This window comes from Palaemon carinicauda, chromosome 11 (assembly GCF_036898095.1).
Source record: "Palaemon carinicauda isolate YSFRI2023 chromosome 11, ASM3689809v2, whole genome shotgun sequence".
NCBI classification, from domain to species: Eukaryota; Metazoa; Arthropoda; class Malacostraca; order Decapoda; family Palaemonidae; genus Palaemon; species Palaemon carinicauda.
In genome coordinates, this window is record NC_090735.1 from 1,986,178 (window position 1) to 2,003,869 (window position 17,692).

General features: G+C 41.0%; 1 protein-coding gene across 1 annotated transcript in view; it reads right to left on the minus strand.

The window, feature by feature from the left end:
• The window catches only part of LOC137649933 (3'-5' exoribonuclease 1-like), a 78,190-nt gene that overhangs the window by 26,019 nt on the left and 34,479 nt on the right, over window positions 1-17,692 (minus strand). The window contains exons 4-5 of the mRNA XM_068382879.1: window positions 16,128-16,296; window positions 4,280-4,418 (exon numbers count right to left, since the gene is read on the minus strand). Coding sequence (XP_068238980.1) covers window positions 4,280-4,418; window positions 16,128-16,296 — 308 coding nt within the window. The remainder of the gene's footprint in view (window positions 1-4,279; window positions 4,419-16,127; window positions 16,297-17,692) is intronic.

Here is a 17,692-nt window from a genome sequence, read left to right on the forward strand (position 1 = left end):
TGATTAAAGCCTCTCGAACCCATTTGTCGTACGACATCGCTTCTCCCCTGGACTTGGGAGCTTGCAAGAGGTCCCGGACTAGGAGGACGACAGGCATGAACAGACGAACCCTCAAGCGCAACACTATCCACAACACTATCACTCACTTTAACACTTCCCACTGCACTTTTACACTTCAGCTCCTTCACATCCGCCATGAGCTGATTACGGTCACTAGCCAGGGACTCAACTCTCTCACCCAGAGCTTGGATGGCACGCATCATATCAGCCATCGAAGGTTCCTGAGTGCCAGAAGGGGGATTAGGAGCAACCACTACAGGGGAAGGAATAGGTTGTGGGGCATGAGGAGAGGAAATGTCAATAGAACGAGAGGAACTTCTCCTAACTCTATCTCTCTCTAGCCTACGTGTATACTTTTGGAATTCGATAAAATCGAATTCCGAAAGCCCAACGCACTCCTCACATCGATCTTCCAATTGACAGGTTTTATCCCGACAATTGGAACAAATAGTGTGAGGGTCGATAGAGGCCTTCGGAAGACGCCTTGAACAGTCCCTAGCATTGCACTTCCTAAATTTTGGGACTTGTGAAGGGTCAGCCATTTTGAATTGGTCAAAGGGGAATTCAAAAACTATCAAAAAGTCATCAACAAAGAATCCGTAATCAAAAAGAGTTCAAGGAATTGCGAAGAGAAAGCCTGCACAGCGAAAGCTCAAAACTAGAATAGTGTACTTCACCAATTAGTTGTGAAAACAAATCCAGTTTAGCAACAGCGAATAAGCACGTCTTGTCGGTAGCACGACAGAGAGAAAATTGAGTTCTTTGTTTACATTGAGTACTGGGTATCTGGACGACAGATGGCGCTGTTGGGCACACCCGCAACCTGTGTAGCGATCGCTGGCGAATTTTACCTTAGAGTTTTCTGTCGAGCAACAGAGTTGCAGCTATTATAATCACCGGCTAAGTTTAATATTGAAAAATGATTTTATGTATCTCGTATATCCAATGAGCTCCTAACTAACTTTTTTCTTTTTCTCCACCTCTTAATTTCAACTTCCAGTTCAATAAGTTAAAAAGAGCAAAAGAGTTTTCATATAAGTATCGTAAGTAATAAATACGGCTATAAACAACCGACTGAATAACAGATGCTTTGATTGTAAACAACCAATTTGGATAGTAATGTGACAAATTCATAGATAATTTGTATTTATCCTAACTATACAAACCTTAGCTATTTATTAGGGGTGCTATGCCAGAAGTAATACCCCTAATGAATAGCAGGGTTTGTATTCCAGTTATGGAACAAAGCTGTTCTGCCTGCATTTCAACAGTAAACTATTACTGTAGTTGTTACAAATGATGTTAAGTAAATACGACTGATATACAGTATTATTAAAGAAAATGTCAACAATTTCCTAAGCTTGGAGAGAGAGAGAGAGAGAGAGAGAGAGAGAGAGAGAGAGAGAGAGAGAGAGATTGTAATCAAGCACTGAAATACTACAGGTTACAGAATGATCATGCATAGGCAACAAGGATGACACAACCCCTAAATTTAGATATGCCTTATTGTTCTAAATGCCAATCCCATTCCAGCTGCATTATGAAATATAATGCAGCTGGAATGGGATTGGCATTTAGAACAATAAGACAGTGTGCTAAGTCCAGCCACACTCCTCAAACCAATACAAACTTTTGGTGTCCAGATCTGGGAAGACCTAACCTTTTTGAAAAAAATGTTTTTTTATTTTCATATGTTTTACTTTTTATAAGGTTACACTCCTCAGTATTGTGTTTATATAGTGTGGCAAATCTAAATTATTAAAATATTTTCATAGGCTTGTATAACCAAGATATGGCAAGAAGAAAGCCTTGCCTGAGCTGTCACATTTGCCTGAACCTCTTATTTTGTAGTTGGGTCCCCCTTACCCAGAATTAAAAAGGGATGGTCCCATTGCCCATTTTCATTTCTTTACCCTGAACGATTCGTCTGTGCCCACTGCATATAATTATATGGTAGCAGAATGTGGCCGACATCCTGATAGACCCCTTACAAGTTTTTGTCGCTAACCAGTACTATGAACAGTCAAAGAATTTTGAGGGCAGAGGAGGAGCATGCTTAGAAGCAGTACTCCTACGTTTAGGATCCGAAGGTGGGCTGGAACTTGCAAGAGATGCTAAGACCGAGGGAGATTTGAACGGCTGCAAGAGCTCTTAGCGAGAGGTCCTCGGGAGCGTGTTGATCACTAGGATCAACTTCTCTCGGTGTGTGCAAAGTGGGACGCGTGGGAGGCACACACAGCTGGAGAAGCAAGCAGACCTCCTTCAGGCATATGAACTTGCTAACTAGACCCCCTGGGTGAGGTGGTGAGCGCGCACCAGGGTGCTAGTCTCAGCTCTGATGAAAGGCAGTACATGTTCGTAAGCTGAAACATCATGAACAGGTTTGCGAACACTTGTAAAAGGTTGGCTAGTTGCCTTGTAGCGCCAAAAGCAGGGCAAAAATGCTCGGAAGGCAGCAAGCAATGCTGACTTGTCTGTGAACATGTGCTACCATTGATGGAAAAAATCATAACTAGTAGCACATGCAAGGCAAGACCCTCAGGAATCTAGCAGGCTCGAGACTTGCAGAGACTAGTTGGAAGTCAGCTGCATCGATCACTAGGGTGTTCCAAAGAGCTAGAGCAAGGCAGTGATAAGTCACTTGCAAGGAACTCGAAGGAGAGACACCTCAAGAAAGAAAGCCCTCAAACACTGACAAGAAGGATGACCAACCTCGTAAGGTGGAAGAATGCAAGGTTTCTTCTTGTGAGTATGGTCAGTATGACGAACAAACTCAGCAGGCTGAACTAGTTCAGCTTACACGCTCACCCCAGGGGAATTGCGAGCATGGCTGGAACTCTGAGGAGAACCAGCCTGCAGCTCCTCTGTTGGGACTAATTTGACCTTAAGGAAGACCCTAAGGGAGAAGAATCCCTTTTAGACTACTTCTTCTATTGCTTACTGTACCACTCTTACTGGAGGGATGGCCACTCCCAACACTCGTCACAACACATGGAGAAGCTTGTGTGCAGGAGTGTTGTCTGCACACGGCAAAGGCGGTGAGGATCTGTATCCTCAACAGATATGAACGTACCGCCCACAACGACAGGACAAACACGCATTGCTGCAATCCTCAGCAAATCACATACACCAGTAAGAGAGAAGAGAGACAGTTTACAGCCTGGTTAACGGGAGAGCGAGAAAGCTGCGGATGGTTGTTGACACCTCACATAAAAGTTTATTATTATCATTATTACTCCTAGCTAAGCTATAACCCTAGTTGGGAATGCAGGATTCTATATGCCCAAGGGCTCCAACAAGGAAAAATAACCCAGTGAAGAAAGGAAAAAAGGAAATAAATAAACTTTATAAGAAATAAAGAACAATTAAAATAGAATATTCTAAGAACAGTAACAACATTGAAACAGATCTTTCATATATAAACTATAACGAGAGACTTAGGTCAGCCTGTTCAGCATAAAAATATTTACTGCAAGTTTGAATTTTTGAAGTTCTCCCGATTCAACTACCCGATTAGGAAGATCATTCCACAACTTGTTCACAGCTGGAATAAGGCTTCTAGAATACTGTGCAGTATCAAGCCTCATGATGGAGAAGGCCTGACTATTAGAATTAACTGCATAACTACTATTACGAACAGGATGGTACTGTCTGGGAAGGATGGTCAGAATTATGGCTAGATTCAGCTGTGCTGAAATATATATCCATAATAGAGAGCAAATGGTTTGTATTTGTGTAGGAGCAAACCTATATTTGAACAATCTGAAGTTCTGGTCTTGTCAACAAGCCAAACACAAGAGAGACTGAAGACAACGACAGTATGGTTTGCCCATGCTATTGGTTATTGTCATTAACCACTAAATTATCTCATTACTTTACTTAAGGCATAAGTTTATTGGAAGGAAAGAAATCAGGAATCTTTTGTAGGGTAAATGTCAATGAAACCGAGCTTCCACAGTGAAGCAATATGAACATCAGGGGAAGCTCATATAAAGGATTTGTTACATTTGAAACTTAATCATTGTTGATACTGGCTTATATTAAAGTAAATAAAATACTGATAACTAATTCAACTCAGTCACCGGTGAGAAAGTTAGAGGGTCTGTCTAAGAATTGAACCTTGCATTTCTCACAACAAAACTTTTATGAGATACAAACTAATATTTTTCAGGGCATAATTCTAAAAATAAGTTCAACAATCTAACTGCAAGTCACTTACCTGAGTAATTCCTGTCAAATTTGTACAAAATGTAGTAAGTTTGGGATTAATCACGGGTCGTACGTACGAATGGAATTTGGCAACGATCTTCTTTTTCTTGGTTGACACCAAGACAGCAGGAAATTCTATTATTTCATGTCTGAAAACAATCAAAGATTTTCTCATCATTCTCTAAAATCTACTAAACTCACTAAGAAATCAGACAGCCTCTCTTACTAAGTTTCTTTTTCACATACTTTTTAATGACAGAAGAACAAGGAGCAGTGTTTCTTTAAAAGGAATCTTTGGCCCAATTATTGACAGATATCCATTATAAATTTTTATCTCTAGACAACATAATGCTTTAGTTGGCTCCTGAACCAACTGATAAACTTTTAATGCACTTGGTAAATTGGGCTGTGAAGGTAAAATGGACAACTGTACAAGAAACAATTAATTGACTATCACAGCACAATAACTATGGATGACCAAAATCCCTACGAAAAAGCCTGCCAAAGCTTATAAAGGAAAAAGGAGACATAACTTCATATAAAATTTGTTCTCTTTGGTTCTCAGCGTCAGTGACCTTCGATATCAAGATGTCAGAAAAGCTAAAATCAATCAATCTCTTTGGTTCCATACATAGCTTGATAATGGTTAATAATATTCTCTTCTGGCATGTACCTATAACATATTGCTAAATAATACAAGCTTCTGGTTATCTTACTCGAGCACCTTTGGCCATATCTTACCAATTCCAAGTGCTATAAGGAGGAGACTTGTTGATATACTCGACCATCACATAAATTTACTGCGTGGTATTCTTAATAGTGGTAGGTTAACGAATAAGAGCAATAACCCAAGACATTTAGAAGATTACAGAATCATACATAAAGAAATGCCAAAATTCACTATAGTGACAAATAACATACCAACGGAGGCAGCTCTCTTATTGTGGCAATATTCTCAATACCATTATGTGTAAAGTATTAATGTAGGTTATCACTTGGCAGTAGGGGATTCCGCGTTATGAAGCTTCATCTGTGGTGGATAATGTGGGAGGGTGAGCAGTGGCACCCCTAGCAGTACCAGCCAAATTCGGTTGAGTTCCTTGTCAGGCTGGAGTAACGTAGAGAGGAGAGGTCCCTTTTCTGTTTTATTTGCTTGATGTCAGCTACCCCCCAAAATTGAGGGAAGTGCCTTGGTATATGTATGTATCACTTGGCTTTCTTGATCAGTGTTGGATATTGAATTCTTTACACGAAGCAAGCCTACGATGGTCTGTCTTTCCAATGATATATAGCTCATTATTATTTATACCAACTAGTTTGCAGTAAAGTGAAATAGAATATGCAACAGGTTTTACGAATGTGGCATGCTAAATACTTAAATCATCTTTTACTTTGATTTTTATCTACAATTACATGACTTTACCTGGTGGGGTGCTGAGTTTGGTCTATATTAACCTTAAATTCAAATACAATAGGTGTAATTCATAGTACTGTAGTGTTAGAAAATACAAGGTCAAAATTACATGTTGAAGTTAGATGAAAAAATATATTCCTTATTTGCCGTACAATATAGTAGAAAAATAATATGCCAAAATGTTACTTTATTTGCAATATGTAAAACTTCAAGTAAAGATATATATGAGAGAGAGAGAGAGAGAGAGAGAGAGAGAGAGAGAGAGAGAAATACAAAATATCACAAACTTTTGACGTAATTTGTAATTTTTGTAGTCATACAAATCTGAGTTCTTAAAGTAGGGAATATCTACAGCACAAGCTGGACAAACGTTGAATTGTTTATCGAGCAGCCAAGCTACAGGTGGGAGCAAGGGAGAGAAGGACTGAGAGGGGTAGTTGAGGATGGAAATTTAACCTAAGGGACTTAGGTTTGCATAGCTAGGAAAAATACAAATTACTTTAAATATTTGTGATCTGTCCTTATATGAAATACAAACCACCGTCCTTTAAGTAGGGAGACACATTGATTGGTGGTTTGGATGTCTCCCTGGAACTGAAATGGCTGGTTCTATTTCTTCCTTGGAAATGTCAATCTACCCGCTCCCACATGGGAGCAAGGGAGATGACCCCAAGAACCTTCTATCTGCACATCAGTAGAATGATTAGGCTTATAGGGCCTGGTCTATCCCATAAGATTGGTTGAGGTCAAAGAAGGGATCCCTTCCCATAAGGGTATACTGTAGCAGTATAGAATAATATGTCTGACATATGATTAACAAGTTGGTACATATTCCACTATACTCACCCTTGTCTAGGAAGGATGGAATAGAACTTCTCTAGGCTCTGAAAAATAGAGCTCAAAGTGTAGTTCACCAGCATCAAGTTAGATCCAGAGATTGTCCGATTCCATTGGCACCGGTCCAAGGTGAGGTGTCTTAGGGATAGACAAATCCCGAGTACCGTCTTACCCAGCCAGGGAAGAGAGTAAGGCAGGTTGCTCTGACAATTCATTCCCCCACCTTAAGAATATGACTGTTCTGTTCCAAGAACAAAACTGACAAAAGTAATTGGGGACTGCAGGCGGCCTGGGAAAGCCAACAACAGCGGGGAAAAGATCCCTGGTACTGAACACTACAGGGACGGAACCAGAACGAAGGAGTACTCATACTATTCCTGCTGCTAGACAAGGCAGAGGGAAAGTCCACGGACCGAGACCTTCAAGCACAGGGTGAAGATCCCAATTCTTAGTTTTCCACTGCAAGCAAACACGCAATGATGCCTATAATGGCGCGATCTTTGTCCCTAAAAGAAGGGCAGAAAGAATGGAAAAGAACAAATCATTCTGCCCTAATTCCAGACTTACATCTATCCATTAACATAGACAAGATGCTTACCATTCCTCACAGGAGCTGGGCTTGCTGCACAATTATTTGAGAGGCCACCACAAAACTAAGCACAAAGGCAAAAAGGTACTTGTGGGTACTCCTGTTGATTAAAGGCCATGAAAGTGGTCTGGTACACACATCCTAACATTTAACAACTGGCCAACTGAAAGATTCCGCTTGATGGCAAGGGTGGGGCCTAGACCCTGACTTCTTAAGTTCCATTCCTAGCTCAGAAGTCAAGGAGTGTGCTTTATGGATCGACTCACCGTCCAAATAATCATGTTCTAGACACAATCTTTCTTGGTTCTGCCAGTGCTAAGGAAGTCCTTGGGACTCATGTCTGAGGTATCTTTCGCCATTAGGTTTTTTTTTTTTTTTTTTTAAAATAGGGTCCCTCAATTTTTTTCTTTTTTTAATATGGTATTTTCATTATAAAATAAATTTTTGAACATACTTACCCGGTAGTTATATATATAGCTTACGTCCCCGACGTCAACGGCAGAAAATTCGAAACTCGCGCCAATCACCGATTGGATAGCCAGGTGTACCACCCCTGCGCCCTAGCGAGGTACCTAGGAACCATTCCAGGAACCCTCATATATTCCATGCCTCTAGTCTCTTAGAGGGGAGGAGGGTGGGACTTTAATTATATATAACTACCGGGTAAGTATGTTTAAAAATTTATTTTATAATGAAAATACCATTTTTAAACATAAGACTTACCCGGTAGTTATATATATAGCTGATTAACACCTTTGGTGGAGGGTTAGAGACAGCTAGTATATCTGGAATTTTTCACAAGAGTTATTAAAACAAACTTAAGGGTTCGTACCTGAAAAGGAAGCTGACTTCAATGATTCTCTGTCTCATTATGTCTGCTAGCCTTATGAGATCCAGCGATCCTCCCAGGGGGCTGAAGATCCCTAGGGACTGTCATACCGGTGTATATACCTCATTATGACAGAACTTCCTCCAATAACCAGTTACGGGCGCTCCTCAAGGAACAAAATTGACCACCTGACTAAAATCAATGATTTTGGAAGACTGACACAGTCTCCAAAAACAACCATAAAAACAAATAAAAGTTCCAAGAGAAGAAAAGGTTATTGGGATTATGGGAACGTAGTGGTGGATCCTTCACCCACTACTGCACTTGCTATCACGAATGGTCCCACAATGTAGCAGTCCTCATAAAGAGTCTGGAAACGATTAAAATAGTGTGAAGTGAACACAGATTTATTCCCCCAAAAGGTTGTGTCCATAATGCTCCACAACAATCTATTCTGCTTGAAGGTCATTCAAGTTGTTATAGTACTAACCTCATGCGTCTTGACCTTAGAAACTTCAGGCCAGTCTCACTGTAATGTGTATGAGCCTCTTTTATAAGAGTCTGATGAAGAATGGAAGGACATTCTTGACATCTGAAAAACGAGGGCTTCTCAATCGAGCACCAATGAGCTTTCGACTTGCCTCGCAACCCTTTCATACTGCCTGGGTAGAACTTCAGGGTTCTTACTGGACACAGGACTCTCTCCAACTCCTCGCCAACCATATCCGAAAAATTCGGAAACTCAAAACCCTTAGGTCAAGGTTGAGAAAGGCGGTCTTTCCTGGCGAGAAAACCTAACTGCAATGAGCAGATAGCTTCGTTATCTCGAAAGCCAACGTTTTACTAAAACGTATTTATTAACTGATTCTTTTAGATGTCAGAAGACTAACAAGAAAAATAGTTTTCATCGAGAGGTCCTTAAAATGAAGATGAAAGCAAGTGCTCAAGTTTGTCACTCATAAGGAACTTCAGGATTGAGTCCAGGATCCAAGCTGGTGAATCCTGGTTGTTTGATGTTACAAACAAGTTGAGAAATTCCTGTAGGACTTCATCAATCGAAAGGTCCAAGATACTGTGTCTGACAACAGTTGCTAACACACACCTGTATCCCTTAATGGAAGAGGATGAACAAATGAGCTTCCTTCTAAGGTAAAACAGGAAGTCAGCAATCTGAGTTGTAGAGATACTGGAAGAGAAAACAGAGTTGACTCTGCACCATTCTCTAAAGCCTCCCATTTGGATTGATAAATCCTGATGGTAGAAGTTCTTATTGCTCTTGTAAAACACTTAGCTGCCTCTTTGAAAACCTCTATTCCTGTGAGGTTTCAAAAGGTTGAAGGTAGTTAGAAGAAGAGCTTGGAGACTAGAAAGGTAACTTTTCACGAGAGGTTGTTTGAGTAAAACTATTCTTAATGGAAGACTTCTAGGAGAGTCCACCATCCATTCCAGTATCTCTGTGAACCATCCTCTTGAGGGCCAAAAGGCAGCCACTAAGGTCACCTGGTCCCTTCGTGCGACACAAAGTTTTGTGTCACCTTGTAAAGGAAATAGAACGAGGAAAACGTACACATCCAGATTGGACCAGACTAACAGGAAAGCGTCTATGGGGACTGCTTCGAGATCTGGCACTGGAGAGCAGTAAGTTTCTAGTCTCTTTGTCTGTTAAATCACAAATAGGACTATACAAGAACGACACCAAAGTCGCCACAGATTCTTGCAGAGATCTCGATGGAGTGTCCATTCTCCAGATGAGACTGTTCTGCCATAAGTTCTTCTCTTTTTAAAGAACCTTGTTAGAAGGAAAACATTCTCCTAAGCCCAGATGAGAAGACTCCTCTCAGTCCCGTAAAGGAACCTCGAGTGGGTTCCGTCTTGCTTGGCAATGAAAGGCAAATCTGTGGTGTGATCGGCATAGACTTGCACCACTTTGTTCCAAACTGATCCTTCAAAACTTTTTGAGAGCTAACTGGACTGCCAACAGTTCTTTTGGGTGATGAGGAAGCTCCTCTGATCCTCTGTCCAAAGTCCCGAAGCTTCCAACTGTCTAGTGTTGGTCCCACCCCGAATCCGAGGTGACGAGACACAACACAAGGTCTAAGATCCTCTGTTCAAAAGGAGTGACCTTCTGGAAGTTTGACTGGATCGAACCACCACTGAAGGAAACTTCTTATAGCATCCTAAAAGAGATGCATATCGACTCAAGACCTTCTCCTTGTCCCAAAATGATTGAGGTTGAAATGGAGAGAATAAACTTGACTCTGAATCACCATCCTTAAATAAAGTATTTTCTGTGATGGTGTCAGAAGATCTAACGGAACTAGTGACGTTGTGTTTATCAGGATACATCTATTAAGGTCCTGACTCCTGGCGTCAAGGAAACCCAGATCACCGCCTATGTCGCCGCGTTGTAATAAGGCTAGATGCTCGACAAAAAACTTTTGTGATCAAAGAGATTGGAACTAAGACGTCCTTGATCTCGACATTCGATTCGACTAGTGTCACCACGAAGTTCGAGGTTCTCATGTTTAATGTCATGCCTCCTTCTAGATCTCCGACGTCGAGTGTCCTGAAAGACAGGGCGCCGAGCGTCCTGTAAGACGTGGCGCCGAGCTTCCTGTAAAACGTGGCGCCGAGCATCCTGAAAGACGTGGAGCCGAGCGTCCTGAAAGACGTGGTGCCGAGCGTCCTGAAAGACGTGGTGCCGAGCGTCCTGAAAGACGAGGTACCGAGCGTCCTGTAAGACGTGGCGCCGAGCTTCCTGTAAGACGAGGCTCCGAGCATCCTGTAAGACGTGGAGCCGAGCTTCCTCTAAGTCGTGGAGCCGAGCGTCCTGTGAGACGTGGCGCCGAACATCCTGGAAGGTGTGACGCCGAACGTCCTATAAGACGTGGTGCTAAGCGTCCTGGTGTCAGAAGAGACTCGTCTTGATGACAGGAATACGCAATTCTTCTGAAAGGTTCAAAGTTATCTGAAAATCCTTCATGAAGATCGTAAGAAAGAGCTCTGGTAAGTCAATCATCCAGATACAGGGAGGATCTGATGTCTCTCAAGTGCAGTATTCTGCTACATTAGCAAAAGTTTAATTGCAAAGCCTGCCTCTTAAACTCCTCTCTAGATCTGGGAGAGAGATCTATGGAGCTAAAACTAAAGGAGGTTTCCCTATGAAAAGAAATTGTAGTCCTCCTTCAGAAGATGTACTGACCAAAGGTCTGCTCCCCTCTTCTCCCAAGATTGCCAGAAGTTATGTAATCTGGCTCTACTACCTGAAGGCGAAAACAGTCATACTCTGCTTCGCCTTGTCACCAGGCTGACATGAGACTTTAAATAGTTCATGATTTCAATGTCTCCATGGAGAACTTTGACTTCTGAACGAAGGCATTGAGAGCAGTTACATCCAGGACCGGATAAAAGCCTCCCTCTCCCAAAAGAGAGACATTTGATGTTGCAAAGATTGTTTTGCAGAGAGGTCTTATCAGAGATACTAACAAAGGAGGTTTCACTAGGAAAAAGATTTCGCATCCATCCTTTAGGAATAGCACGGACCTCAAAGTTATCCTGCCCCATTGTCTGGAATCCTTAAGAGACTCAGTGATCCACCCAGGGGGCTGTAAAAATCTCTGTGGGGCTGCCACAAGGTCCTCGACCTTAACGTGGTTAGACCTCCACCCTTGCTATCCCGGAATACCTGATAAGGAAGCTGGCTTCATGGGTTTATATGCCCCATTTACCTGAATTCCTTGAGAGACTCAGCATCCACCCAGAGGGCTGTAACAGTCTCTGTGGGGCTGCCACAAGGTCCTCGACCTTAACATGGCTAGACCTCCACCCTATATGACATATCTGTTTTAGACGTTGTTAAGACGTTGTTACTGTTTTAAGAATGATTTATGGTTAAATTATCCTCATAATTTATTTAACTCCTTATTTCCTTTCCTCACTAGGCTATTTTTACCTATTGGAGCCCTTGGGCTAAAAGCATCTTACTTTTCCAACTAGGGTTGTAGCTTGGCTAGAGATAATAATAAAAATAATCTAGTACCCCAGATACAAGATCTAGAGGCCAGGTAATTCAGAGGAAAAAAGAAAGCTGTCTCTCCTTGGTCCTTCCGAGACTCTATATACAGTCTCCTATCATCCTTAAAGCTTCATTTATGACCACGTGTAAATTCAGAGGGTGGCAAATGTGATTCAACAGGCATAAAATAATTTGGAAACTAATCATAAAAACTTTCATGAGTTTCTAAATCAACTGAAGGACAAAAGGAATAAGGATCTTCTCCTTCTGAGAATCTCAAATTCAACAGGAGAAAAGTGATCACCAATGTCTTCTACTGGCAAAGATCTTGTAAGACGTGGCGCCGAACGTCCTGAAAGACGAGGTGCCGAGCATGCTGATAGACTAGGCGCCGATCGTCCTGAAAGACGTGGCGCCGAACGTCCTGAAAGACGTGGCGCCAAGCTTTCTGAAAGACGAGGCGCCGATTGTCCTGATAGTGGCGCCAAGCGTCCTGAAAGACGTGGCGCCGAACGTCCTGAAAGACGTGGCGCCGAGCGTTCTGATAGACGAGGCGCCGATTGTCCTGAAAGACGTGGCGCCGAGCGTCCTGAAAGACGTGGCGCCGAGCGTAGAATTATCTTCATTACGTCACTCGTTGCGTTCGGTTCATCAGAGGGTTCTCATGGCCGACTGGCGCTCTGGAATAAAAACCGTGTCTATGTTGGATCGTAAGCATTATAGTATTGCTATTATCAGCAAATGTGATGCAATGCAAGACTCTAACAGCAATGTTAGTAGCTTAACATCCAACGCTCTTTGCTTTCCTATGGCAAGGGCAAGCATTCTTGGGAATGTCAACGGGAACGCTCAAGAGGACGTCTGCTCGTGAGCTAACGCCTCTCGTTTCCTTTGGCCGATCGACATTCCTTCTCCCAGGGGTTGGGGAGTTTAGAAGAGGTCTAAGGCTAGGAAAAAACGTCCACTGTGCTGAATAAATTCACTGCACTAATTTAGCACTGAAACTTGCACTTGTAAACTCTTACACAAAAGACCAAAACTAGTCCTGCCCGTTGTGATAGATCTTTCTCTACTGCCAAGGGCTTGAATGAGAATGCAAAATCATTTCTAATTCTTGCTATATAAAATTGTAACAAAATATTTTTTTCTTTTTTTTAAATATTACCCTGATATTTTCATTGTAAATAAATGTTTGAATACACTTACCCGGTAGTTACATATAACTACCGGTAAAGATAAATGTTATACATACTCACCCGGTAGTTATATACAACTACCGGGAAAGTTACATGTTATATGATTCAAATGAACAGATATATGAATAACATAAATATAAATGTAAACAACCCTTAATTCTTAAAGGTTCCCAAAAATAGTGATTTGTTATTATTAAAATGAACAGATATCGCAATAACGTATATATATATGTAAACAACCCTTAAATCTTAAGGGTTTCCAAAATAGTGGATTGCTACACTTTACAATTGGAACATATATGTGAATATACTGATAATACTAGAATCCCAACATCGAAAGAAAATAAACATCGATATCAAGAATTGTTGGAACTGCATCGTATTTTCATGAGAACTACGCAGCGAAAATTAACTATACGCTAGTTCTATTTAATCTTTGAAAATAGTATCGATGATTTAACCGAATACTAAAAAGACAAATGTTTTCTTAAAAATTAATATAATCTTTTTATATTAAAAGTTAAATACTTATTATTAGACTTCCTTTTTATTCTTTACAAGGGATAGAAAATAATTATGCAACATATTACGTAGTGCTATGTTGCTTATGTCACACGATTGTGACGTCATAGTGATGGTGGAACGATCTCCGCCATCATATTAAAAGCGTAGGTTCGTTAGTTTTACAGTAAGGGGAAAAAACTCCCATTCCTACCTCTGTTAAGATACAAACTTAGTATTGATAATGTTTCTTTAAATATGTATGACTCTTTCAAAATTTTAGGTGTGATTCTCGACAGTAAATTTACTTTTGAGAAACACATAAGGTCTGTGTCTTCTTCAATTTCACAAAAAATAGGCTTATTGAGAAAGTCTTTCAAGATTTTCGGTGATCAATCTATTCTGAATAAGTGTTTTAATTCTTTCATTCTACCTTGTTTTGAGTATTGTTCTCCTGTCTGGTCTTCAGCTGCTGATTCTCATCTTAATTTGTTGGACAGAAACTTACGGTCTATTAAATTTCTTATTCCTGATCTAGATATTAATCTCTGGCACCGTCGTTCAATTAGTTCATTATGTATGTTGCATAAGATTTTTCACAACTCTGACCATCCTTTACATTCAGATCTCCCTGGACAATTCTATCCTGTTCGTAATACTAGGCAGGCAGTTAATTCTAATAGCCAGGCCTTCTCCATCACGAGGCTCAATACTACGCAGTACTCTAGAAGTTTTATTCCAGCTGTGACCAAGTTGTGGAATGATCTTCCTAATCGGGTGGTTGAATCAGTAGAACTTCAAAAGTTCAAAGTTGGAGCAAATGCTTTTTTGTTGACCAGGCGGACATAGTCTTTTTATAGTTTATTTATGACATTTGTTTTTGATGTTGTTGATAGTTTATTATATGACATGTCTGTTTTGACGTTGTTTCTTATTTTAGAATGATTTATTGTTAATTTGTTCTCTTCATTTATTGATTTCCTTATTTCCTTTCCTCACTGGGCTATTTTTCCCTGTTGGAGCCCCTGGGCTTATAGCATCTTGCTTTTCCAACTAGGATTGTAGCTTGGATAGTAATAATAATAATAATAATAAAGCACTAACACTCAGTAAAAATAAAATCCAACCAGCGAAGGTTAAAAATAAATTGTACATCACCAAAATAACTGTAATATACAGCTTACAGCGAGTGAAAAATCCAACATCTTGCCGCTAGCACGGCAGGGAATATATGAGGGTTTCTGGAATGGTTCCTAGGTACCTCGCTAGGGCGCAGGGGTGGTACACCTGGCTATCCAATCGGTGATTGGCGCGAGTTTCGAATTTTCTGCCGTTGACGTCGGGGACGTAAGCTATATATATAACTACCGGGTAAGTCTTATGTTTAAAAAATAAGGGTGCTTGCATCCGTTCAGATCGTGTTGGGTCTTTTTCAAACAGCATCGCAGAGTCCTCACGGGACACTAAAACATCTCATCCATGTTCCAAACCATGCTTCACGTAGAGAGGGGATGGAGAAGGGATCGAAAATAGGGTTGTACCCTGGCAGGTTCAGAGTTTGGCCGTGTGTCCATGCACTAAACTAAAGAGCTCCTTCCATCTTTATGCGTGGGACACTAAAAGACAGAGACCATGTAACTTGTCTAAACTCCTTGCCAGTATTAAGGCAGCAGAGATAATCTTGAGTCATAACCTTGACTGAGGCCTTCCTAAAGGCTCAGACAGGTACAAGTGAGAGCCTTGAAAACAGGGGGCAAATCACACCCCAAGGGGGCTGAGGTACCAAGATCAGTAACACTGTTCAAAGCTACCGAATAGTTCAGTATAAAAAGCTCCAATGAAAAGGAAAGGTCTATCCCATTCCGTCAAAAGGCCATGGTCTAATACAAGTGGTAGCCTTAACAGCAGCAACTGACAGGAACTTCTCTTGGAGAAGAGCCTCCAACTTTCGGTGAGGTGCAGCGAACACTGGGGAAACCCTACAAGCCACCATAACACGAAAGCCCACTGACGTAGCTCCTGGCTTATACTCCCCGGGGACTAAGCCGAAGGAAGAAGCAAAGCTCTCTTCCTCCCCCTTAAAGCATAATGTACACCTGACACTACTGTACATGGAGGCCACGACACATGGGGATGATTCTGAACAATCATGCCTCTAGCAAGAAGCACAGAAAGTGTGTGGATCTACAATCAGTTTAACAAAAACCAAGAGTCTTGCTTCACATTCATAATAATTAACAGGCAGCATTCACTTCCTGAAACAAAAAGAAAATGATGAGTTTGATTATGGATCCAACAGTACATAAGTGAGGAGTTTTTGACAAGCAGGGGGTGGGGCTCTTCGTCCTCACTCCCACCTGCTGCTTAACTGCTCGTTTAAAGATTAAACGGCTGTCCAGCTTGCACTGAAAAAAATATTCCCTACTTAAAGGACGGTGGTTTGTATTTCAAGGCGGAACAAATTATAACTGAATTACCTTATATTGTGAGGATGGGCATCACACGTGGCTTCAAAATCAATGACTACATAATAACTATAATGACACTCTGTTTCCTTAAACACTTTTCTTTTGTAGTAAGCTTTCAAACGCTGCTGCAAAACGCTCCTTGTCCCAGACGTGTCGAGACAAAACTGCCTCAGCCTTTCTGAAAAATGTTATTTTTATTAATAAAATAAATTTTTGAATATACTTACCCGGTGATTATATAAGCTGCAGCTCTGCTGCCCGACAGAAAAACTCTACGTTCAAAATACGCCAGCGATCGCTATGCAGGTAGGGGGTGTACATCAACAGCGCCATCTGTCGAGCAGGTACTTAGTACTCCATGTAAACACAGACCCAATTTTCTCCTCGGTCCACTGGGTCTCTATTGGGGAGGAAGGGAGGGTCCTATAATATATAATCACCGGTTAAGTATATTCAAAAATTTATTTTATTAATAAAAATAACATTTTTCAATATTAAACTTAGCCGGTGATTATATAAGCTGATTCACACCCAGGGGGGTGGGTAGAGACCAGCATTACTTGTTTACATTATTATGAGCTAAGTATTTTGTATTTCATTTTAACAGTTATTCAAAATAACAAACATAAAATAAATAAGTACCTGGTAAGGAAGTCGACTTGAACAATTACTCTGCCTTTTTAAGTACGTCTTCCTTACTGAGCCTCGCGATCCTCTTAGGATGCTGAGCGACTCCTAGGAGCTGAAGTATGAAGGGTTGCAACCCATACTAAAGGACCTCATCAAAACCTCTAATCTAGGCGCTTCTCAAGAAAAGAATTTGACCACCCGCCAAATCAACCAGGATGCGAAAGGCTTCTTAGCCTTCCGGACAACCCAAAAAACAACAATAAAAAACATTTCAAGAGAAAGATTAAAAAGGTTATGGAATTAGGGGAATGTAGTGGTTGAGCCCTCACCCACTACTGCACTCGCTGCTACGAATGGTCCCAGGGTGTAGCAGTTCTCGTAAAGAGACTGGACATCTTTAAGATAAAAAGACGCGAACACTGACTTGCTTCTCCAATAGGTTGCGTCCATTATACTCTGCAGAGATCTATTTTGTTTAAAGGCCACTGAAGTTGTGACAGCTCTAACTTCATGTGTCCTTACCTTCAGCAAAGCATGGTCTTCCTCATTCAAATGGGAATGAGCTTCTCGTATCAACAGTCTGATATAATAGGAAACTGCATTCTTTGACATAGGTAAAGAAGGTTTCTTAATAGCACACCATAAAGCTTCTGACTGTCCTCGTAAAGGTTTAGTTCGTCTTAAATAGAACTTAAGAGCTCTAACAGGGCATAAGACTCTTTCTAGTTCATTTCCAACCAAATTAGAAAGGCTTGGAATATTGAACGATTTCGGCCAAGGACGAGAAGGTAGTTCGTTTTTGGCTAGAAAACCAAGCTGTAAAGAACATGTAGCCGTTTCAGATGAAAATCCGATGTTCCTGCTGAAGGCGTGTATCTCACTGACTCTTTTAGCTGTTGCTAAGCAGACGAGGAAAAGAGTCTTTAAAGTAAGATCTTTAAAGG